Source organism: Sminthopsis crassicaudata, chromosome 2, assembly GCF_048593235.1.
Source record: "Sminthopsis crassicaudata isolate SCR6 chromosome 2, ASM4859323v1, whole genome shotgun sequence".
NCBI classification, from domain to species: domain Eukaryota; kingdom Metazoa; phylum Chordata; class Mammalia; order Dasyuromorphia; family Dasyuridae; genus Sminthopsis; species Sminthopsis crassicaudata.
Window position 1 is genome coordinate 384,607,814 of NC_133618.1, and position 24,507 is coordinate 384,632,320.

The 24,507-nt window shown below is 34.0% G+C and overlaps 1 protein-coding gene across 1 annotated transcript in view; it reads left to right on the forward strand.

The window, feature by feature from the left end:
- Positions 1-7,992, forward strand: part of DICER1 (dicer 1, ribonuclease III) — a 52,911-nt gene extending 44,919 nt beyond the window's left edge. The window contains 4 exon segments of the mRNA XM_074291381.1: positions 1,577-1,845; positions 5,430-5,592; positions 5,691-5,766; positions 6,760-7,992. Coding sequence (XP_074147482.1) covers positions 1,577-1,845; positions 5,430-5,592; positions 5,691-5,766; positions 6,760-6,925 — 674 coding nt within the window. The 3' untranslated portion in view covers positions 6,926-7,992.
- The last annotated feature ends 16,515 nt before the right edge of the window (positions 7,993-24,507 follow it).

Sequence of the window (24,507 nt, forward strand, 5' to 3'; positions counted from 1 at the left end):
AGCCCTCTCACTTTTTTCTTATTTTGTGTTTACTTTTAATAGTAAAAAAAAAACAAAAAAATAAAATGAATATATAGTGTTCATTATGTGCCAGAGTTTGTGCTAAGTGCTTTACAAATGTTATTTTATTTGATCTTCACAACAACCCTGGGAGGTAAAATTGAGGCAAACAGAAGTTAAATGATTTTCCCGGTGCCACATAGCTAGTGTAAGTGTCTGAGACTGGATTTGAACTTAGGTCCTCCTGACATCAGATCCAGTGTTGTATCCATTTTGATACTTACCAGGGCTATTTCAGTTTGTTTTTGTCTCCCTGGTGACTAGCACAGATTTGTTGCTTAATAAAAATACTTTTTGATTGATGCTGTCAACGATTCCTGAATCAACATATACAGGTAAAGACTGTCCTTAGAATAGTTCAATTAGCAAGGTCTTGCTCACCCATGAGGGAAATTTTAAACATCACCAAAAGGGTTGAAATGGAACTTGGAACTTGGCTTCATATTGATGGTGTTGGGTGTTCATATTCAGAGAATCCAAAAATGAAGTTGAAATATTCATTGAATATGACTAACAGTTATTTAAATGATTTCAGCGAGTTCTAGAAAATGTTGTTTATGCTTACTGCTAAGCTACTACTTCTTCTTTCCCAATCCTTAGCCTATTTCCCCAAACTTAATCCTGTTTTTCAGTCTTGACACTCAAATGAAAATGCTCCTTCCAAAGTTATCACTTATCTCTCAATTTTGGAATTTGATGCTTTTCTTCTCTTTATATTCTCTCTCGGGCATGTCATCATTTCCCGTGTAACTGCCACCAGTCTCTTTCCTAAGCTTCAGTCTTGCAATAGCAATTGCCAGTTGAATATTTTAAATTACATCTCACCCTTATCATGTTCAGAAACCTAATTATCATTTTCTTTTCCCCAAAATCTAACTCTATTTCTATTGAAGTACTTTCAATTCTTCTTGTTTCCCAGCTTTATAACCATGGCTTTATCCTTCACTCCTCTTCACCCTGTATATTCAATCAGTTGCCAAATGTTGCTCTTGCTAGCGCTATAGAATTTATCATATCTTCTATTAGCACAGCACTTTGTGAATACAACCTTTTAAAAGTCCTTCACAATCTGATCCCGAGCTGTTTTTTCAGCCTCATTTCTTTTGTTCTGACCTATAATTATAGTTAGATATTAATTCCTACCACCCCCAATTCTCTTTGTTGGAAGGTGAGGAATGGGGTGCATTTGTTCTCCCTGGCCAAGATTGTTTTTTAAATCACTCAACTCTTTTTAGTGTTTTCATTTGCATTATTGTAGTTGTAAATGTTGTTTTCTTTAACTCACTATGCATTTGTTCATAAATTTTTCCAGATCTCTTAGTTCTTTATATCTTTGCTTCTTGTATCACAGCAATATTCCATTATTCATATGTTTTAATATACTTAACTGTTCTCCAAATGAGAAATACCTATTTTATTTCCAGATTTTTGCTGCCACAGAAAAGTGCCAGGTAGGTAATAGTTTAAGAATTTTCTGGGGCAACTGATTTAAATTTTTTTTTTCCCTTCCACACAGATTGTTATCAGCGTTTGGAATTCCTGGGAGATGCAATTTTGGACTACCTCATAACCAAGCACCTTTATGAAGACCCACGGCAGCACTCCCCAGGAGTTCTAACTGACCTAAGATCTGCTCTTGTCAATAATACTATCTTTGCATCATTAGCTGTTAAGTATGACTACCACAAGTACTTCAAAGCTGTTTCTCCTGAGTTATTCCATGTTATTGATGATTTTGTGCAGTTTCAGCTTGAGAAGAATGAAATGCAAGGAATGGATTCTGAGGTTAGTGATTTTTGAGTTGGTGGTTTGAATTTAACATCACTATAATGCAGTATATTTGTAACCTTATAGTTTGATGTTTTTATAGCAGCATAAAGACCAGGTGAATACCATTGGGAAGTTAGTGGTAAAGTCAGTGAATGTCTTCAGGGGAAATTTTCTGAACTTCTCTCAAGTCCTCAAGCCTATTACAGATGTGGTGGTCATAGTGCAAATGGCCCAACAATAGAATCTCAACTCAAGTTTTCTTTTGGAACTTTTATCCTTGAGAACATGGTGTATACTTCATTTCAAAGGACTAGGCTTAACTATTTTAAATTCTTTTCTATCTGCTATGGTAAAAATAGTGACATCCAAAAGAATAAGTGAACATTTATTAAGTACCTCCTATATATGGGATACTATGTTAAGACTTCTTAACTTGGGGAGAAAAACATAACATTATATAGTTTTTCTTTGCATACTAGTTGTTTTATATCAGCAAAACAATTCTGATTCTAGTTGGAAAGGGAAGATACTCTTTTTGAAAAAAAATTATTAGTTCAGTTTTTATGCATTGACATTTGAAAGTTTTTTAAAATAACTTTATAAGATTCATAAGAGAATTAATTCTAGTTGTCTTTGAGGTGTGACTGCTGTTTTAGATTTTTAATAGGAAAAGATACTAAATATGTCTTTTAGATTTTTGTATCTATTCCAATCAAAGTTCCCCACACACTTTCTAATACTAGAAATGAAATAATTTTCTGTCCTTCTTCCTAGCTTAACCTTCATTTCTTTTGAAGTCAAGAAAACAACTTATTCCTAAAAAAACAACTTATTCCTTAAATAACTAATATTCTTTTAATTACCCTACCCTTAGTTTCTAGCATTCCCATTTATAGCGGTAGAATGAGTCCAGACTGTGGCCTTTTGCTACAAAGGCTAATAAATGGGAAGAGTAGATGCTACCATTAATGGAGCCTTTCCATTCCTTGATTTCTTGTCAAGGAAAATAAAAGGACTAAGCACAAATATGATGTCCTTCAGTTCATTCACATCAGGATCAGCACTCTGTTATATACCTTTATACTAAATGAAAATTAATTAAAATTCATATTCTTACTTTTCTCATAATTAAAACTTTAAAAGATTATCAACATAAGTATTGTGTCAGTATTATTTAGTGTTTCATTCAAGACTTTCAGCAATTAGAGAATTTGGTAGGATAAAAGGTGGTGATTTGTGCCTACTAGTAATTGAATTAAAATGAGTTTGTTTAATGTAAGCCAGTCATTCAGTAAACATTTAAGTACCTATGATATGTCAGGCACTGTGCTAAGCACTGGGCATAAAAAGAAAGTTACAAGACAATCCCTGCTATGTCAGAAGTTCAGTCTAATGGGGAAAACAACATGCAACTAACTATGTACAAAGAAATTAAATACACAATAAATAGTAAATAATCAACAAAGAAAAGGCACTACCATTAAGGGGGATCAGAAGTAGCTTGTTACAGATGGTGGGAAGGTGAGTGTAGCTTGTGCATGGGTGATCTGGTAAAGAACTGAAGGGTTGAGGGATTGGAGGTCATGGTGTAGATAGAGTAAATAGATTTTGTGGTTGCAAGGGAGATGTGGAATGACAACAGATCAGCGTTTATGAGCATATAAATGGTGTATTTGTGAGTCATGACAAAACCAAAAGGATGATTTTCTTTGTGTATTGCTGAGGTGGGGCATAAGACTAGATTAGGTGAAATGAGTAAATTGTGGAACTGTAAAGTTACAGTTTTGAAGGAATACCTATCAACATATATGTTGAAGTCCTCCAATATAAGAGCAGGAGTGGAGGAGGAAAAAAAAGACCAAGTTAGATACTGAATTCAATGAAGAAAGAAACAGGCTGTTTTGGAGATCAAGAGATGATTACTATAATTTTGATTGGACAGTAGATTTTGATTGATTTAGGCATTATATGATTTAGATCTAATTTAGTCTTAATTCCTTCATATGTAACTTGTATTTAAATTTTTAAAAAAAATCTGAAACCAAAAACCCCAAAATGAGTATTTCCATATGTATAGTGGATCCCCAAATAAGAATTATCTAAGAAACTATGAATCTCGATTTCGCCACTTGCTTCTTTGTGTATAAACATATATCTATATCTATATCTATATCTATGTCTATCTATCTATCTATCTATAGATATATATATGTAGATATATATATATACACACACACACATAGATATAGATAGATAGCATATAATAAACTCAAACTTGTATTTTAAAAAAATGAATGGTCCTGATTATGCTGTTTTCTGAATTTCTTCCTATATGTATGTATGCTTTTTTTTAAAAAAAATATTTCCTTGGCCTGCCTTTCTTTGCTTTTTTTTGGGGTACCACTGGTAGTTTCTTCTATTATCACCTCCCAACTTTTCCATCTTTTCTCTAATTAAAAACAGGAAAAGTTGGGGGGAGGAAGAGCTCTTTCAATAAATAAGCATAGTCAAGTGAAACAAATTCATATAATGGCCTTGTCCAAAAATCTATGTTTACTTCTGTACCTTGACTCCATCATCTCTATGAGGAGTTTAACGCTATATCATAATCCTGAAGATTTGGTTGGTTGAAACTTTTTTCTTTATATTGTTGTTATTTTATAAATTGTTTTCTGGTTTTGCTCACTTCATTTTAAATCAGTTCATTCTTCCTTGGATTCTCTGAAATCGTCTTGTCATTTTTTACCATATAATAATTTTTCATTACATGCATTTTGTTCATCTATTCCCAGCTGATGGACATCTACTTAGTTTACAGTTTTTTTCTTTTTTCTTTTTTTTCTTTTAATAGTCTCTTTAGGACTTGGAAGTGTTTTTCTATTGGTCGAATTTAATCTATTTCTGTTCCAAACTCTGTGTGTATACATATTCAACGTTGTTTTGTAAGGTTCATATAAGAGAGACTTTTCTGGTACCTGTTTCTTCCCTCACCTTCCTACTCCCAGTTAATTCTAAGAAATAGTCAATTCTGCCCCCCTTTTCCTTCTTCTATTAGTATGTTTCTCTTACTACCTTTTCTTTCACTGTTTACATTGTTGTTTGTATACTTAATCTGCTGTTGGCTCTTTTGGTGACTATTGCCTATGACTTTCTGGCTAATGTTTTTTGCATTTCTGGGGTTGAAAAAAATAATTTAATGTAATTTTTCATTTGACCATTACTCAATTCAGTATGATTTTTAGGTTTTTGCTTGAGTAGAAATGGAGGAGCTAGGTGGGCTGTATAACTTTTCAGGCATATCTTAGCTGGAAGTGCCTTTATAATTGAGTATTCTAAAAAAAAAAAAAAATAGTCTTCCTATATAGCAAGAGACCTTCTACTTAATTTAATTTGATGTTTTGTTTTTTTTTTTAATTGCATTATCTACTTTGATTTTTTTAATATGGTACAACATATTTATATTTTGTTTGGGATGTTGAGAAAATTGCTTATCTTTACTGAAATGAAACCTCAAGGAAAATGATTTATGAGATTAATTTAAAAAATGTATTATCTTTTGCCCTGATGCTCCCTGAAATAATTGTTCTTTCTTTTAACAGCTTAGACGATCTGAGGAAGATGAAGAGAAAGAGGAAGATATAGAAGTGCCGAAGGCTATGGGAGATATATTTGAGTCACTTGCTGGTGCCATTTATATGGATAGTGGAATGTCATTGGAAATGGTTTGGCAAGTCTATTATCCAATGATGCGACCATTAATAGGTATTATTTATTTATTATTTGCGTTCATGAAATGATGAATTGTTATATAATTTATTTCTTGGAACATTATTCATATTATGTTTTTAATTTGCTTATAGAAAAATTTTCTGCTAACGTCCCCCGTTCTCCTGTAAGAGAATTGCTTGAGATGGAACCAGAAACTGCCAAATTTAGGTAAGAAGAGCCTTCCCGTGAAGGTTCAGGACAATTCAGCATTTATTAAGTTCCCTTTTGTGATATGTGGTTCCCCTATGTGATAGTTTACTGAATGACACCAATAATAATTAATGATTCCCAGAGAGTTAGTGATACTTTTTCATGTAAAGGCTCCATGAATGATTGAAAAGATCACCAAGTAAGAGAGTTAGAATCCTCAGGTGCTGGTTCTGACTCTGCCACAATTACTGTGGATAAGGCACGCCCTGGGTTTTCTCATTTATAAAATTGGGATGATCATATGGCAACATAGCTCTGTTTATAAGATTTAACATTGGAAAGGACTTTAGATGATTATCTAGTATAATCCCTTTACTTTATTCATGAAGAAACTGAGGCCCAGAATAGTTAAGTGAATTGCCTAAAATTCCACATATATAATAGAAGACTTGATTTTTAACTCTGATGCTTTGATTTTATAGGATTTTTCTGAGGAAAATGCATCATTAAATTGTACTTGTTGGTTTATTTACAGAGATTTACCATATAAAAATACATCTATATTTTTGATATTAATATTTACTCTGTTATGGATTGCTAAGTGAAGGGGAGAAAAAGTTTTTGAGAAATTAAACATACTTATTGTTTATAAATGTATGCAACTTAAATTGAGATTTAATTTTAATGATTTTTAAAAAATAATTGGCTTTAAAGGAAGTTATTTTAATATAGTTCAGTATTAGTCACATTATTAGATATTGTGGGTTAAAACCAAATCAATATTAGTCTGTATTACTGTAAAATTTTATAGTCGCCCAAAAATCAGAACAGTACCTTGCTTGGTAATTTATGTCTTCTAGCCCTTTTGCCCACAACACTTTTTATTTTTACCATTTAATGCTGAACCAAGGAACCAAGGCAAGGTTAAATCTTTCTTTTGTGTGCAGTCTCCTCAATGATCTAAATATAAGTGACTGTACCTCTCATTAGGAATGTTGGTTTTCTTTTCAGCCCTGCAGAAAGAACCTATGATGGAAAGGTCCGAGTTACTGTGGAAGTGGTAGGGAAGGGAAAGTTTAAAGGCGTTGGCCGGAGCTACAGGATTGCCAAATCTGCAGCTGCGAGGAGAGCACTACGAAGCCTCAAAGCAAATCAGCCTCAGGTTCCCAACAGCTGAGACACCCACTTGGAAACAAAGAGCAAAACTGAGAGTAAAACACATTTTAAAAAGAATTTTAAAGTTGATGTTGAGAGGAACAAATTGAAGACAGAGTTTAAAGTTTGTTTGAAAACAGAGTAGTAGCAGAGTCAAACATTGTATAAAAAATGTTGAAACTAATGGTAGTTTTAGTCTTTTGCGCAAACACAATCTTGTCTTCTTTCCTCAATTCTGCTTTGCTTAATCACAAGAGTGCTTTAATGATGACATTGAGCAAGTCTCCAAAACCATTGTTATCAGGTCTTTTGTCAGTGCAGCTTTGCTTAGTGTTAGAAGGCCAGGGAGCATACAGCTAAAGCAGTTGCTAGATTTCTATAGTGTGATCTTGAAATTCCTCCATCTGTGCACTAGTGCCAGTCATGAAACAGTTTATAAACCGTACTGAATGATATGGGATGAGAGAAAATAAGTGTGCCAGTCAGTATTGTCCTCTATTTCCATGTTATCTTAGTATCAGATGACGTTCCCAATCATTGCACTTATTAGTTAGGGATGGATTTATAATTGAAATGGCTGGGCTGGCATACTGTTAGAATAAAATTTCAGTTTTCTGATGCCACATGATCTTGCATAGAAAAGGTTCTTGCCTTAAAAAGTAAACCCTCATGGATGTACTTTTTTTATTTCTAATCTTTTTAGAACAAATTTATTTTACATTCCCTACATTTTATCATGTGTCATATGATGAAACAGCTCAATATTTACAATTCATTAATGTAGCTGAATTATAATACTTTACCTTATTAGTGAACATACATAAATTATTTGAAGAGAAAACACAGAAAATATGGTTAATCTATGGAATTTTTTTTTAATGCCATAAATACAAGTGGTCTTTGGCTAAATCTTTAATTTCATTGGAAAATGCCAGCTAGATAGTTCTAATTAAGGGAATGTTTATGGGGAAAAATTTTGCCATGGAAGCCAAGCCGTTGCTCTAACAAAATAACCTTAGACATATCACACCTAAAATATGCTGCAGATTTTATAATTGATTGGTTACTTATTAAAAAAAAAAAAAAAAACAGAGCACCTTTACACTTAGACTTCTCATAGGAATTTCTTACTGTGCTTTTCACAATGTTGCATGCATGTGTCACCTACCAAAGCTCTGCTGTTAAATGCCAGGAAAGTTTGATGTTAGAGATAAACTGCCGTACTTGGGATGCCTGTGATTTAGGTCATTGATTTAGAGAAACTAGCTCATTGTTGTTTCAGTCTATTTGGGGGGAAGGGGGGAGGAAGGAAAAAAGTTGCATTTGTAGGCTTTGGGCCTAAATTTCTTTGATTAGATTTGGTAGGCACTCTTCACTTAAATACCTCAGTTCTTTTATTTTTCTTTTGCATGCATTTTTTTTTTTTTTTTTCTGTTTGGTGCTATGTTTATGTATTATGCTTGAAATTTTAATTTTTTTTTGCACTGTAACTATAATACCTCTTAATTTACTTTTTAAAAAGCTGTGGGTCAATTTTGTACTCCCACCAATATACCAGTAGAGGTTTGCTGCAATTTTGCTCCATTAATTATGCTTGAAGTTTGAGAAAGTTGAGCAGAGGTATTTGATGTTTTCCAGCACATCAGTCTGAACTTGATGCTTCATGTAATGCTGTTTTTGATGTGTTAACTCACAGTTGAATACTGTATTCCTTGCTTTTAACTGCTCCAGAGAACAACCCCTTTTGCATGCACACGAAGACAACTGTCAGCTCCAGCTTTCAAAGAAGCCTGAGTGACAGGGTAGATTAAGCTTCTTGGAAATTAAGCTTATTTATTGGATTCAGATGTCTTAAAATTTAAATTGAGATTCTAAATTATTTAAGGAATTTTAAAAACAAATTAATTTTAAGGAAAGTGATTTTAATGTGGTGATGTTTTTTTTTTTTTAAATCTCAACCTAAAATATAGCATGCTATAAAACCAAGTCAAACTTGATCTGCATCTGTAAATTTTTACAGCTGCTAAAATAAGGATTGATATTAATTCTATTCGCATTGGTTATATGTGGCAGTTATTTCAACAATCCCTTGGTAATTTATTTAAAAAACTGATGCCAAAAATTAAGGTTCTAAGATAATTTTAAAGAAATGAATAGAAATGTTAATTTTTTAAACAAATTAATAGAAATTCCATTATTTCCTGGCACTAAGATCAAATGTTTTCAAAGTGACATGACATTGGAGAAAACATTCTTTAGTATCTTTTGTAACATTAAAAAAAAAATTAGTCATTTCAGTTGATATTAAAACAAAATTAGGTCATAGGATTCTCAGGGGTTCAAATTTCCTGCTGCCATCAAAATGTTTTATGAACAGTTATTTCATTTTAGTTGAGGGGGAAAGAGCTTAATTTAATTTGTATCTTGCCTTTCTGAAGCATTCAATCATCCCCTCATTACTAGGCGAGACTATGACTTAGGTATCTGAAATAGGTATCTTGTGACTGCTAAACTATAGTTCCTGCTGCTGATATGTTTTTGATCTTGTAAATTTCTTCCCAGTGTAACCTCATTGAAATGTTTGCATCCATCTATTAAGACATCACCCTGTGTTGCCACGTAATAGAATCTTGTATTCCCTCTGTTCATGTGTTTGCAGTGTTGAACAGAAAATACTGTTAAAGATCTGATAGTTTGAGGAATAGTCAGTCATAGGAGACTGTTGGAACCAATCTTGAGGGATAGGATCTGCACAGACTCCTTCTGAGAGGATTGTGTGGGGCTTAGTTGGCATGAACCTCCAAACATTTAAATTGTTTTCTTATTTCTATTATACTGTACTTTCAACAGTTCTAACTATGCTGCGTTTTTAATAGCTTTTTTTTTTTTTTTTTTTTTTTTTGCGCTGTTCTGTTCATGTAGCACAATTAAGCATTGCACTTGGTACCATGCTTTACCTCATTTCAAGGAAAATATGCTTAACAGAGAGGAAAAAAAATGTGGTTTGGCCTTGCTGCTGTTTTGATTTACTGAATTTGAAAAAGATAATTATAATGCCTGCAATGTGTCATATACTTGCACAACTTAAATAGGTCATTTGTAATGTCTGTGGCATTTTTACTGTTTGTGAAAATACAACAAAGATGTGTTAACAAAATTCTTAATTATGTTTTTAAATTGTTGGTTATATTTTTATTGTTATGTGAAGTGATTAAAATTAGAATGACCTCTGACACTCCTGTAATTATCTCTGAACAAACCAATATTTCACATACCTGGTGTACTATATTGGCTTCTGAAAGAGTCAAGCTCCTGAAATAATACACCATGTTTAAATATCAAGAAACTCCGGTTCTATTTGTTCAGTTCACATAACAGCCTGTTCTTTCAGCATTGTTACTGGAAATTATGCTGTGACTTCAGAGTACAGAATATAATAGAATTTTAAGCCAACCACAATACAGTCTCAGAACTCATTGAAAGGCCCAGTTGACTTAAGACTATGAATGCTGAGTTAAGTCTTCAGCTCTTTTACATATAGATGGTGCCACCCAGCTGAGATCCTGAGACCTCTATTTACAGTATACATAAAATCCATCCTTCATGGGGCTTTCATATCTACAGAAAGGAAATTCACTTGTCATATTTGTTACCTTATTAAGCGATTTTAAGTATGTTCATATGTGTATATTTTTCAACCACTGATTGATTAATTTTCAGGAATTTATTTCCAAATGAATTCCTTTATTTTATACTGTACATTAAGTGTTTTTAAGTAAGATATGCCATTTTAAGACCAAGACTATTATTAAAAATGAATATCAAAATTGTGGTTACACCAGTAGCAATATGTTGGGAAATTTCCATTGCGGTAGGCCATTATATATATTCCACTAGCAGTTAAAATTAAATTTTCAAAGGTAACTTGTAAATACATTTCAATCATTCATTGTGTCGATTTTTTCCCCAGCCCATTTCCTTGGGCAGCAACCACAGACAATTTTAAATTGCTTTGTCAATGCACTCAATATTCACTGCAGCAGCAGGTTGTGTAGCAAAAAGCGCAAATGTTTTGTGAACAGGAATGGAAAATTGCAGGCTTTTTAAAATTGTAAATAGTTTTGATGTAAAAGATGGTTAAAATCAAGTAGAATTAATAACATATATAATTTGATGGACAATAAAATATTTACCATCACATGCTGCAGCTGTCTCTAAGGGACATAAAATGTAATTCATTCATACTGTAATCATGCTGCAGAAATTTGCAGTCTGCACCTTATGGATCACAATTACCTTTAATAGTTTTTTTTTAATGTAATAATTGTAGCTGAGTATATCTCCAATAAAGTTATGGTCTGTTCACTTCGAGTCCTTTTTATTTGTTTTATTGAAAGCACTAACATTTTCAGAATTGAAGTAAGGTATATTTTTGTTCTTATTTAAAGAGCTCACACTTTAGAATTTTTTTTTTAATACAGATTCAATAAATTGGGTAATTTTATGTCTAAAACTCACTTAAATTAGATAAGGATAAGGATAGCCTTCTAGATGGCCTCTGCAACTAAAGTCTTTCTCCACTCCAATTTATCCTCTATTCATCCATCAGAATGACCTTCCTAAAGTATAGATCTGACCATGTTACTGCCTTATCCAATTAAACTCCATTGGCTCCTCAATATCCTTCAGGATCAAATATTTTGAGTCCATTTTATGCCAGGGACTGTGTTATGTACTATTACAAATATTCTCTCACATGATCCTTACAACTATCCTATAAGTGCTATTAGAATTTTCATTTTGTATTTGAGGAAAATGAGACATCCAGCTGATTTTGATCTCAGGCTTTCCTGACTCCATACCCAGTTCTACTTTGCCATTTCATTACTAAATTTTCTAAAGCACTACTTACTAAAATTTCCTCTATGCAATCTTGGAAGATGAAATAATTTCAGATTACTTGAGAGTGTCAAAGTCCAGAAGTAGGATAAGCTGTCTCAGAAGATAATAAGCTACTCTTCACTAAAGCACAGGCTATGTGACCACTTGTTGAAGATATTGTAAAGAGTATTCTTGAACAACTTTAGGTTGCACTAAATGGTCTCTGAAATCTCTTCCAGATGAGATCATGATCTTGGTAATCTTTAATTATTGAAAAATGATTTATTCAGTTTGGTGCAGATGATAATTACTTGGTTTACAGAAGAAAAACAGCATTTAATTGATACCCAAAGAAAGTAATGATGTGAATTTGCATTTATTTCAAAATCTTCTGTTTTGTCCTGCAAGCAGGCAAGTGTATTCTTTTCATTTTATAGATGAAACTGAAGTTTAGAGAGATTAAGTATCACGACAGGTTTGCAACTTAGGTATCTTAACTCTAAGCCTGCTTTCCTAGTATGCCAGACCTGAGACCCAGATTAATATAGTAAAATTTATCAATCTGTGATACAAATGATAAAAATCATGTCCCACTAAATATTTCATAAGATAAGGTGATGTTTTAAAATTATTTTGTAGGTAAGCTTCAGCACCAGGTTTATGATCCTTCATCTGATGTAAAGATTCCCTAGAATCTTCCAAATTGCTGTTCTGTTGCTTAACTATATGATCTTAGACCTGTCACTTGTCTTATGGACTTCAATTTTTTTCTCTGTAAAGTGAAAATGTTGGACTTTGGTAGTTTTTATGGTCCATTTAAGGTCCACATTTTCTGATCCATTGTTAAGTAAGGTGTGGGTTGATTGGCAAAGACCTTCCCTTAATGTGGAACACCAAACTCATCCAAAACTAGTGCTATAGGTAAGCTTGGGAAGCAAAGAAGCCTGAAGTAGAATCCCTTATTCCATTGTGCCTGGAGTCAAAAGAACCAAGAAATGAACAATCCTTAGGTATTATATTTTCTTACGCAATTAAGAGTTTTTCTTTATGTAGATGTGTAAAATTAATTTTCTAGTGACTCAATAATACCTACCTCCACCTCAACATTTCTGGGTTAGAATTCCTAATTTCCAGAAGCTGGGGGCTTGGAACACATTTTCTCATAGAAATGTGATGTTCCAAATGGTATAAATAAAAAGTATAAATAAAATTCACAACTACTGTAAAACAAACACAGATGTAGTAAAATTATAAAAATCAAGCTTAATCTAACAAAGAGTTATGAAGAGATCTCTCTCCCCTATCCTCTCTACTTTGCACAGGTGATAGTCCATGCATGTGAAACACTACATATAATAATAATTTTTCAAAAATATATTTTTTTGTTTTGTTAATTTTTAAAAAAAATATTCTCATGAAGGGATAGCTCTCTTAGACAGGAAAAGAGGAAATGTTGTTAATGTAAAAACAAGAGGTATCCAGAAAGATCTATTTTTAAAAAACAACACTTTAATAGTAAGGATTGAACTAGCTTTAAAAAAAAAAAATCCTTCCTACTAATAAATACTGTGAAATAAATATGTCTAAATTTTGAGCCTGACACTAATTACATGACCATGAACAGGTTACATAACATCCCTGAGCTTGTTTCCTTATCTGTCATGGGACCATAAAATGTAGAGGTAAAATGGAACTTAGAGATCTAGGCCAAACCATTATCTTACCTACTCTCTACCTTTATTTTTTTTCCAAGCAATTGAAGAAACTGAGATTTGGGGAAAGTAAGTTGCCCAAGATCACTTAAATAGTTATTGGCAAAGCCAGAATTCAACCCAGATTCTCTGGTTTTCCAAATCAAGTGCTATTTCCATTCTACCACCCTGAATTGCTCTTCATCAGCTTGTGAAGAAAGAAATCCTTTAGGGGTTATAGAATTTTAAATTGATAGGTGGATTACTGTTCAATTTTGACTTCGCTCTGTTACTTAGCAACTTGTCTAGTTGATATGACAAAAAGTGTTGAACCTAAGATAGTAAGACTACCCTTTGTATTATTTTTTTGTTTGTTTTGATTTTTGTTCTTTTTGGAAGCAATGAGGATTACCCAGGGTCATAAAGCTAGTAAGTGTCTGAGGTCACATTTGAACTCAGATCCTCCCAACTCCAGGACTGATTTTTTTATTCACTGTGCCATCTACCTGCCCTATTGTGTACTTTCTTGTGAGGACCAGACAAGTCCTCTATATGCAGTTACAGTACATTTCCCTTTCAAAAATACTTTTTTGTTGTTTTTCAGGCATCAATAGTGTGCAGCTCTTCATGATCCCATGGACCATATTATTCATAAGATTTTCTTATCTAAGATACTGGAGTGATTTGCCATTTCCTTTTTCAGCGGCATTTATTTATTTATTTATTTATTTATTTTTACCAAGGGAAATAATGTATCTCATAGATGTCTCAAGCTTATCATGCCCAAAACACAACCTTATTTTGTTCCCTTCCCAAACCCAAACCTCTTCCAAACTCCACTATTTCTGTCGAAGACAACTTTGTCTTTTTTATCAGCCAGGCATATCCTTTGCTCCTTATCCTTATCCTTTACTCCTTACCTTCTTTCATACCATATTGCTAATATGTTGCGAAATCTTGCTATCTGCCCCTCCAGCATTTTTTTGGATCTATCTGTTTTTCTCTGCTTATAGAGCTACCATAGGCCCCTATTACCTCAAACAATAACAATGGCTTCCTAAACAGTTTCCCAGGTTCAAGTCTCTACCTAATCCAGTCCATCTTCCACATTACTACTAAACTTATCTTCCTAAAGTGGACATCTGACTGTGACATCTGACTGTGTCACTGTCCTACTCACTCAACTCCAATGACTTTCCTGGGTCCCTAGTAAAAAATAACTCCTTTGTTTAGCTTTTAAAGCCCTTCCTAACTGGACTCAATCTTTCTACTTTCATTTTATGTTACTCATTCTCTCACACTCTCAATCCAGTCAAATTGACCTCTCTTTTCCTTACATAAGGCAACTATTGCACTGTCTCTGTGCTTAGTAATAGTCATCGCCCATGCTTGGAATATATTTCCTTTTCACTCCTATGCCATAAAATCCCTCTCTTCAAAACCTTGTTCAAGTACCACCTTCTCTATAAGGCTTTTTTTTTTTGCTTTTTTTTTTTGCTGTTTCCAGTTGTCTCTTCCCTCCCTAATTATCTTGTATTTGCCTTATAGTTTTATTTATTCTGTATAGGCTTCTATACATATATGTTCCCCAATAGGATATAAGTGTGTGAGAGTAGGGATTGTTTCTGTCAATCAAACATTTAAGTTAGGCACTATGCTAAGCACTAAGCATACAAAAGGAGACAAAAGTTTCCTTTTTTATTATCTGTATCCTTAAGGATACAGCATTTGGCATATAGAACCTTAATAATACTTGTGGGTTGATTGATTGATTGATTGAAGATCTTAACTTTTGCTCCTGAGATTTTAGAACTGGTATATAAAAGCTCTCTAGTTCAATCCCTTATTTTGCAGAGAAAGAAATCAAGTCCCAGAGAGAGGAGATGATTGGCCCAGTTGCAGAGATAGAGGGAAAGACAGAATTCAAATCTAGGCTTCTCACTACTTCTACCATCAAAAGGTATGCTGAGTTCCAGTTGATCAATGATGGACAGAATCAGCTACAGCCAGAGAAGGAACACTGGGAAATGAGTGTGAACTGTTTGCATTTTCTTCCCTGGTTATTTTTACCTTCTGAATCCAATTCTTCCTGTGCAACAAGAAATTCGGTTCTGCACACACACACACACACACACATACACACACACACACACATATATATATATATATATATATATATATATATATATATATATATATATATATATATATATATATATATACTATGACATATTTAACATATATGGGACTACCTGTCATCTAGGGAGGAGGTGGAGGGAAGGAGGGGAAAATTTGGAACAGAAGAGAGTACAAGGGATAATGCTGTAAAAAATTACCCATGCATATGTACTGTCAAAAAAAAAATAAAATTAATTTAAAAAAAAGGTATGCTGAGAGCTAGATGAAAAATAGTAAGAAGTAAATTCAATTGGATTTAAGTGCCTACTGTGTAAAGTGCAATTATTGTATCCCCATTGCATAGCACACTACCGGGAATATAGTTAACATTAAATGCAATAGAGAAGCATAGTAAAGAAGTGTGTGAAATCTGGGGAGGGATTGGGAGAGGGCTTGTGGGATAGGGAGAGGAAAATGAGGAAAGCCATGGAGAAGATGATATTTAAGTTGGAACACATTTGCAGTGATGAAAACAAACATCAAAACATGTATCTGCAATTGAATTTTACAAAGCTTAGTTTATTATACTCTTCAGAGGGAAGTGAAAAAGGGTTAAAAATGCCTCTAATTTGAGGATAGTGGTTGATTATAAAACAATGTTAGGATGGACCTACCTCTCATCTCAGGAGAGAATTGCTATATATACGTTATTTGATCATGATACTTATATATTTAATTACACAAATAATCATTTGAATCTTGTTAGATAATGAATAATAGTTGCATCTCTATTTCACCATCGAGGAAACCCGCCTGGAAAAGTTAAGTGGCAGAGCTGGAGCCATCCAGAATAATGTGCCTTTACTATCCACTGCTTTGGCAACTTTTGTAGCATTACTGAAAAAATCCTTTTTGGTAAGATTTGGATTGGCTCCAGTCTTCATGGTGTATCCTTTTCTATTTCCCAGGAATGGTAATGAGGTTCAGTTATTTCCTGAAAAGCTGCACCTTTGATTATTGTACAGCTACCTTGTTATAGAGGGCCTGCTTTATTATTTTTATCAAAAAAAAAAACAAAACAAAACAGAACATTGTCATGTGCCCAGAAGAATATCACAGAGGATTAAAAATATATAACAAATTTCCAGTTCAAGAATGGATATATAATAGTAGAAAAATTATATTTATAAGTGTCTATCTTTTTCTTGTAGGTTGTTTTTTGTTCTTTCCTGTGTACTTTTAAACTTTATTCTCTTTATTCCTTTTTATCCCTCCATCTTTCCTAAGCAGTCTGTAGTTAAGTTCAGATATATCTATAAATAGACAAAAAACAGTCACACACATATATCATACTCATCCACAGACTGACACACATACATATATCTATATTCATTCCTGCTTCTTGTTATAGTATTTGTAGATATTTCTTCTTTCCTATCCCTGCTAATTCTTCTACTTGTGCTCCTTAACTAGCCTTGCTATTAATTTTCCCCACCCATGGATCCCTCCCTTGTCTTCTTCCCCTACCCTTTGCTTTCCCTTCTCTCCATCCCTGCCCCCTTATTTCTTTATAGATTTTGGAGGGTGTAATATTTTTCATGGTATTTATATAGTGTTGTTTATTTAACCCATTCCTGATGTAAGTAGGTTTTCAGAACTATAAGCCCTTTCCCCTTCTCTAATGCCTCAGTGTCTGTTTCTTCCTCTGCACTTCATTTGTATAAATCTTCTTTTGAACTACCCAAATACCTGATGTCAATCTTAAACATATGGTGTACATTTTCATGTAAAAAACAAACAATTTGTCCATGCTAATTTCTTAGATATTGGCTCTTAAGTGTTAAATTTTCTATTAAATTCCGATTTTGGTTGAAAAAGTCCTGAAAATCTGCAAGTTCATTGAATGTCCATTTTTTTTCATTCAATATTATGGATAATTTTGAATTTTTTGGCCACAGGCCTAGTTTTTTTGATTGCCTATATATGTGATTCCAGGCCTGTGGGTCTTTTATTGTTACTGTTGCTAAGTCCTAGTCAATTCTAATGGCAACTCCAGCATACTTGAATTGCTTTTTTTCTTGTTTCTTGCAAAATTTTCTCTTTGACCCGGAGGTTTTGAAATTTGGCAATGACATTCCTATGTGTTTTCCACAAAAGACTTCTTTGAGGCTGTGATCAGTGAATTCTTTTCTGTTTCTACTTCTCCCTTATATTCTATCTAGAATAGTTTTCTTGGATTGTTTTTTTTTTTTTTTTTTTTTTTTTCCATTATGGTGTCAAGGTGCATTTTTGGTCACAACTTTCAGGTATTCTTATATATTTTTTTCTTGATCTGTTCTCCAACTGTTGTTTTTCTAAGATGTTTCACATTCTCTTCTATTTTTTTCATTCTTTATATTTTGGTGCCTCATAGCTTTACTAACTTCCCTTTGCTCAATTCTAATTTTCAAAGAGTTATTTTCATCTTTAAGACTTTGTATCTTATTTTCTAGTTGGATAAATTTTATTTTTCATTATCTTGTTTTTCATGAGTAGGTTTTTTATTTTTTCCTCAATGTCTCTCATTTGATTTTTATATTATTTTTGGAGTTCTTCTATACATTCTCTCTGGTTATAGGGAGCCAATTAATGTTGCTCTTTGGAGCAGAAGAAGCTTTTTTGACTTCAGTGTCCTCCTCTGAAGATGAGCTTTGGTCATTTGTATTCCCATAGATTTCTATGGTTGGGTTCTTTCTTCTTTGCCATTCATTATTTTTTAAAATGAAAGGTATTCGTGTAAGCACTTCTAATCAGGGAGTGGGGAGTATGATGCGTCTAACATGACTTCTGCTCTCTCCTCTGACCTGGAACCCTAAACCAAATGCTATACCCTTCAGCAAGTGTTGGCAACATTCCTGCCTCACTGTTTCTACACTCCCTGGGTCTGTTGGTTCCTTCTTACCCAGGGCACTAAATCAGCTGAAGGTCCCTCAGTCTTTCCAGCTCCCCCTTCCCCCCACTCCCTTCACTGTCTAGGAGATGAAAATTTCTGTTCCTTGTTGAGGCTCCAGCCACACCCAGCTAGCCCTAAAGGTCCCCGGTTGATGCTTCTGTGGATCTAGCTCAGAGGTGTTTGCACTTCACTTGGGTTAATCCCCAGCCTGAGGTATTTCTTTGAATCTTGGCTTGTGTCCAGAGAACCCTTGTTCTGTCCCAAGTCTTCTTGATTTTTCACCAGTCTATGTTTGCTCTGAAGGGCAAATTAGTTCTGTTTGTGGGAGAAAGCTGGAGAGTTTGAAATTTATCCACCTACTTTGCCATCTTCCCAGAATCCTCCCTCTTCATGTTATATTTTTGAATTTAGACAACATCTTTCTATTGGACTAGAATCATGTTTTATAGAATTGTAACTTCATATAAACTTGGGTGACATCCAGATAGCACACTGGATAGAGTATTAGGCCTAGGGTTAGGAAGACAGGTTCAAATTTAGCCTCAGACACTTATTAGCTGTGTGACTTTGGGCAAGTCACTTAACTGCCTCAGTTTCTTCATTTGTAAAATGAGTGGAAAAGCAAATGACAAACCACTCCGGTATCTTTGCCCCCCCCCCAAAAAAAAAAAAACAAAAACAAAAACAAACAAACAAACAAACAAAAAAACCCAAAAATTCCAAACAAACTCAAATGGGATCATGTAGAGTTTATACAAGTAAAAACTGACTTTCAAATAGTCTAAATTCAAATATATGTGACCACTTCAAATGTTTCATTATTTTCACTCCTTGGAACTTGGCTATAGGGACAAGTCCTGGGTCAAGTCAAAGGATTGAGATTAATGCTAAACATTCTTCTTACTATTTGTCTGATTTGGGGTCAAGTATTTTGGGTGCTCTGGGCTTTAGTTATTTGTAAAATGCAAATATTATATTAGATAATCTCAGGGTCTCTTCTACCTCTAAATGCTATGAGTTTGTGAACTTTGTTTTGTAATGTGCTGTGATCTTTGTGCAAGTCAAATGGGTAGATACTATATGGAGTTATAATGCTAAATGAGACCATAGGAGTAGAACAGATTTTTCAAGTGAATGGCATCAGCCTAATAACAAGAGTAAGATTAAGAACAATAATAGTTAGCATTTTAATTAGATTTGCAAAGAGCTCTACAGCTAATTTCAAATTTATCCTCATTCCAACTATTTTAAAAATGAGGAAACTGAGGCAAACTATGTAACTTGCCCAAGGCCACACAGCAAGTAAGTCTGGTACCATATTTGAACCCAGCTTCTTTAAGACTCTTAATGCATTTGCTGTGCCACCTTGCCTTCCTGTTTTTCTGCCCATTTTTCTTTAAAATGCGTTGATGGGCAAACAGTTACTATTCTGGAAAAGTCTGCTCAAATTTTAAGTTCTAAGAGCCCAGAGCCTGGATTGTGTCTCATTTGGAGGTTAGGTTTTACTTCTACCGATTTTGGAATAATGGACTGCATTAGTTTTCGCAAGAAGCCAAGATTATAATTTTTAGTTATATACATATCAAATCACAAGCTAACATTTCCAAAACTGGACTTGGTAAAGGCAATTGATTGTTTTGACAGAGGGGAGGTACTGCCAAAGCATGTGCTTGTTGTAGTGTGAGTAATATTTGTGCTTTCATAGTGCTTTTTCCAGTATCTTACTTTAGTCATAGATTGTTAGTGCTATAAGGGAACATAGAATGTTAGTGCAGAAAAGGACCTTAATGCTTTTGAATTTTACAGCTGGGAGAGACTTAAAACATAAAATTTTAGGGTTGTTAAGGATTTCAAAGCCCACCCATTCTAATCCATTTATTTTGCAAATGAGGAATCTCCAGTTCATCTAAGTGATGTCAAGCAGCTAATTAGTAACCAAAAAATGGGAATAAAACCCAGGTTTTCTGAGCTCCCCGTTCTAATGTCTCTATCTTTTTAAAAATTATGTTGTTGATAATAACTATCATTTGATACCTCTATCTCCTATCCATAAAAACAATGTGTAGAAAGATAGAGCTTCTTCTAGTTTCAACAGTCCAGGACTGAAGAATCTGTTTACTAAGATCCCTTTCAGTTCTGAAATCCTGTGTCCTAGTACATATTGTAAGTCAGAGTTGTCAAACATATGTTCCAAACTTGATCAAAATATAACTGGGAAAATATTTCCAAAAATAAAGTTTAAAATTTCATAGATTATAGATAGTTATAATGTGATTTTCTAACTCAATTTGTGACCTACAAGTATGTGAAGTTTAGTCCCTGTGCTCGCCACCTCTTTGGTATGGATTTGGTACCATTCTAAGGTTCACATCGATTTGTAAACATTTTATTTAGCCATAGAATTAGAGCCTTCAGGGGTCTCCAAATTCATCTAGACCAAGCCTGTCAAACTATGGCCAAGAGAAATGAAGCAACTTAGAGAAGATCATATAGGTATGGAACAATATCCTTTTTCCTCTCTGTAGCATGACTACGATTCAATTCTTTATTCTGCTCTAAAGTTATGTGTTCTTTTTCTGAACTGGATTTGGAGGTTCCTTCACTGTTCCTGAACAGCTGTTGCCATTCATTCCTGATGGGAAAATAAGTCCAAAAGATTTTAGTGTAATGGATTCTTTCACTTCTATGCTCTGAATGATGGGGTAGTACCATGATGACGGGTATAAAGCATTTGAGATCCTTTGGGATCAAGTGCAAGATATTACTAAAACAAGACTCCATTTAATAAGTGATAAATCTTGATCTTGTAAATTTAATATAGTTTGATGGTTGTAAATCCAGTGAATCTACTGGAGTCATTTGCTGTTTGTAGCATTTATGAAATATTTAGTCAGGTGCTTTGGAAAGTCCAGTTTTTCTCATAAGGTACTAATTTTGCTGGGCTTAACAAGAAGATTTTCTATGGGTGTCAAGTATGCTGCTGGCATTTGACCTTTCCAGTGAAAAAAATGCTTCATTTTAGCCATTTTTTTTTTTTATTCCTGACATGGCAAAATAAACTGGATAAATATAAGTTCATAATGTTAAATCTAGAAGAGGCCTCAAAGATAATCCGTTATGTTTTTATTTTACAGATGACAAAATTTAAGCCCTTAGAGAGTGCTATATTGTTCAGTCACAAAGCTAGTTAATGACATGAACACGATTAGAATCTTGATCTTCAGGCACACTCATGTTAATGGCTATGACAGCTAAATGGTACAATGAATAAAGTGCTGGACCTGGAGTCAGGGAGAACTGAGTTCAAATTCAGCCTTAGATACTTAGATGTGTGACCCAGAGCAGGTCACTTGACTTCTATTTGGCTTAGTTTTCTTATCTGTAAAATGGAGATAATAATAATACTTATCTCCTACTAAGTATAAAATTGCAAAGTTGTTTGCAGATCCAAAAGTGCTATATTGTTTCAGTTAAGTTGGACTCTTCATGAGCCCATTTGGGTAAAGATACTGTAATGGTTTACCATTTCCTTTTCCAGCTCATTTTATGTGGAAACTGAGATAGGGTTAAATGATTTGTCTAGGGGTCACACAGTAAGTATCTGAGGATAGATTTGAATTCAGGAAGATGAGTCTTCCTGACCTGTGATCTCTTCAATAAGCCAACTGCTGCCTCATATAAATGCTGGCTAATATTATTATTATTATTATTATTGCACAAAAAATAAATTTGGAGTAAGTGTAAGAAATGATTTAAAGTGCAGCCTTGGGAATAAGTACATTTTTTTTGGTGGCAAAACAGAAAAGATCATGGTTCTCAGCACTGCCTCTAACCTATCTCTAACCTCTGCCACCCCCAAGCCCTTAGTTTCCTCATATATTAATTCAGGAAAGGGGTTAATTTAGATTTTCTCTAAGGTACCTTCCAACTTTAACATTCTGTGTTGAATGATTCTAAGGTCCTTTCCAGCTCTGACACTCTATGATTCATGTAGTTAAATGAACTTTAGCTCATAATCTTGATCAGGATGCTAACGTGTGTATATTAAATTGTAAGAACATATTTCTGTTTCTGACTTTTTTTATTGACTTGCTCTGTGACTCTGAATATATTACTTAGCTACTCTGGGTTATTAAATGAAAATGAAGGAGTAAAATGAAGGAGTTGGATTAGATGGTCTTTAGTGCTCCTGCCAGCCCTAATGGATTTCTGCTTCTATGATATCCGAACTGTCTCTTCACCAGGCTTGTTAAGATGAAGAAAGCAAGCCAACATGGAGCAAACTTGAATATGGCTTTCATTTGATTAGAGTTCTGAATGGGGAGTAAAATTGCTTGCTGTTCATTTAAAAAAAAAAAAATTCTCCTACTGGCCCAAACTTTACTATTGGCCAAGGATGTATTTTTCAAATTATGAAAGGATGAAATATTTAATATTTTACTTTTACTCGTTCAGTTTCTCTTGAACATTTCAGACTGAGAAGATACCATGACAGCCAATTTAAAAAATTTCCAGAATAAACTAATATGAATAAGGGTATAAATAGTTTATTCTCTGGTGATTTTCCTGAACTGATGATTTTTTTTTTTAAGTTGGTAGCTGGAACCTAAAAGGAAGATGAAGCAGCAGTGGATTTGAGGTTAGATGATCTGGGTTCCAGATTCAGATGAAACTTTTATTGGGATGTTGGGTAAGTCACTAAATTTCGATAAAACTAAACCATAGGTATCTCCTCTGTAAATGAGACTTTGACCTAGATCTGATATTCTGTGTTCTGTTCTAAAGCCTCTTCCAGCTCTTACAATGATTCAGTGATTTGAAGTCCTCATCCTAACTCAGATATTCTAGGTTCTGTGATCGCAAGGTTCTGACATTATATGGTTCTGATTCTAAGGCTTCCTGATTCTGATATTCCATATTATAATGTTATAGCCCTTCTAGCACTAATCATTTTATGATTCCAAGTTTTTATCTACCACTCTACCTAGCCCTTTTCTCTCTGTAAGCCCTTGAATGTCCCTTGGTTGATTGATTCCCATTTTATAATTAATACTAAATTCAATTGGCAGTTGATAGGAACAAACGATTTTTTAAACAGATGGTCCAGGTCACTTGTAAGCTGTTTGTCAAGTATTCTTTGCAACCCTAGAGATACTGCTTTTGCCATTGTAACCAAAGGCCTAATGGCCCTCTGCTATAATTACAAAGCCAGGGTGATGACGGGAAAATCCATCTTATTTGAAAGTGTTTTCATGTCAGCAAACAGATTGCGAGGCCATTAGGAAAGTTTTTTGTTCAAGATGTGTCCAGCTTGAGGTTTTTAATTTGTTTGAAGTGTTCACTAAAACAGAATTATGCGGGAGTTTACATAAAATGAGAGAACGACATGAAAGTTTTAACTTAAGCAGCAAAATATAAAAGCTAATCTTATTTAAAAGTAATATGTATGTCTTGATTGAGTGCCCAGATACACTCAACTGGGACTTTTTAGTGGAATCGGTTCTAAGCTGTTACACTGAGTTATACAGAAGAGGGTTTCCTGAGCTTATATTGCCAGACCTGAAATACTCTTGTGGCTGCATTTAATAAAGAAACGAAAGTCTTGGGTAAGGGGATATGATTTTTTATGACAGAAGGAATGCAAATAACTTTTAGTCTCATTGCCTCAACCGGGCTTGGTCTGATTTGATGGCATTTAATAATGACTTATAACCTGTGCTGACAATGTGCAGGCCCGCACAACGTCATTTAACTCATTTATTCTGCTTGCTGTAAAAACAAAGAGATGGCAAATAAATATATGGAAAGTTCATTGTTTGTCAGAGGGCCTAAGCCAAAAGTTTTCAGTGACCTTTTAAAATATGGTCCCAGGCTAGCACTAAAATGTCTGTCACTCAGCACACACACTTGCACAGTTTGGCCTTTTGACCCACGCATCTTGTTCTTCTCTCTTTCAACTGGGTGTATGAATTTTGAATCAGC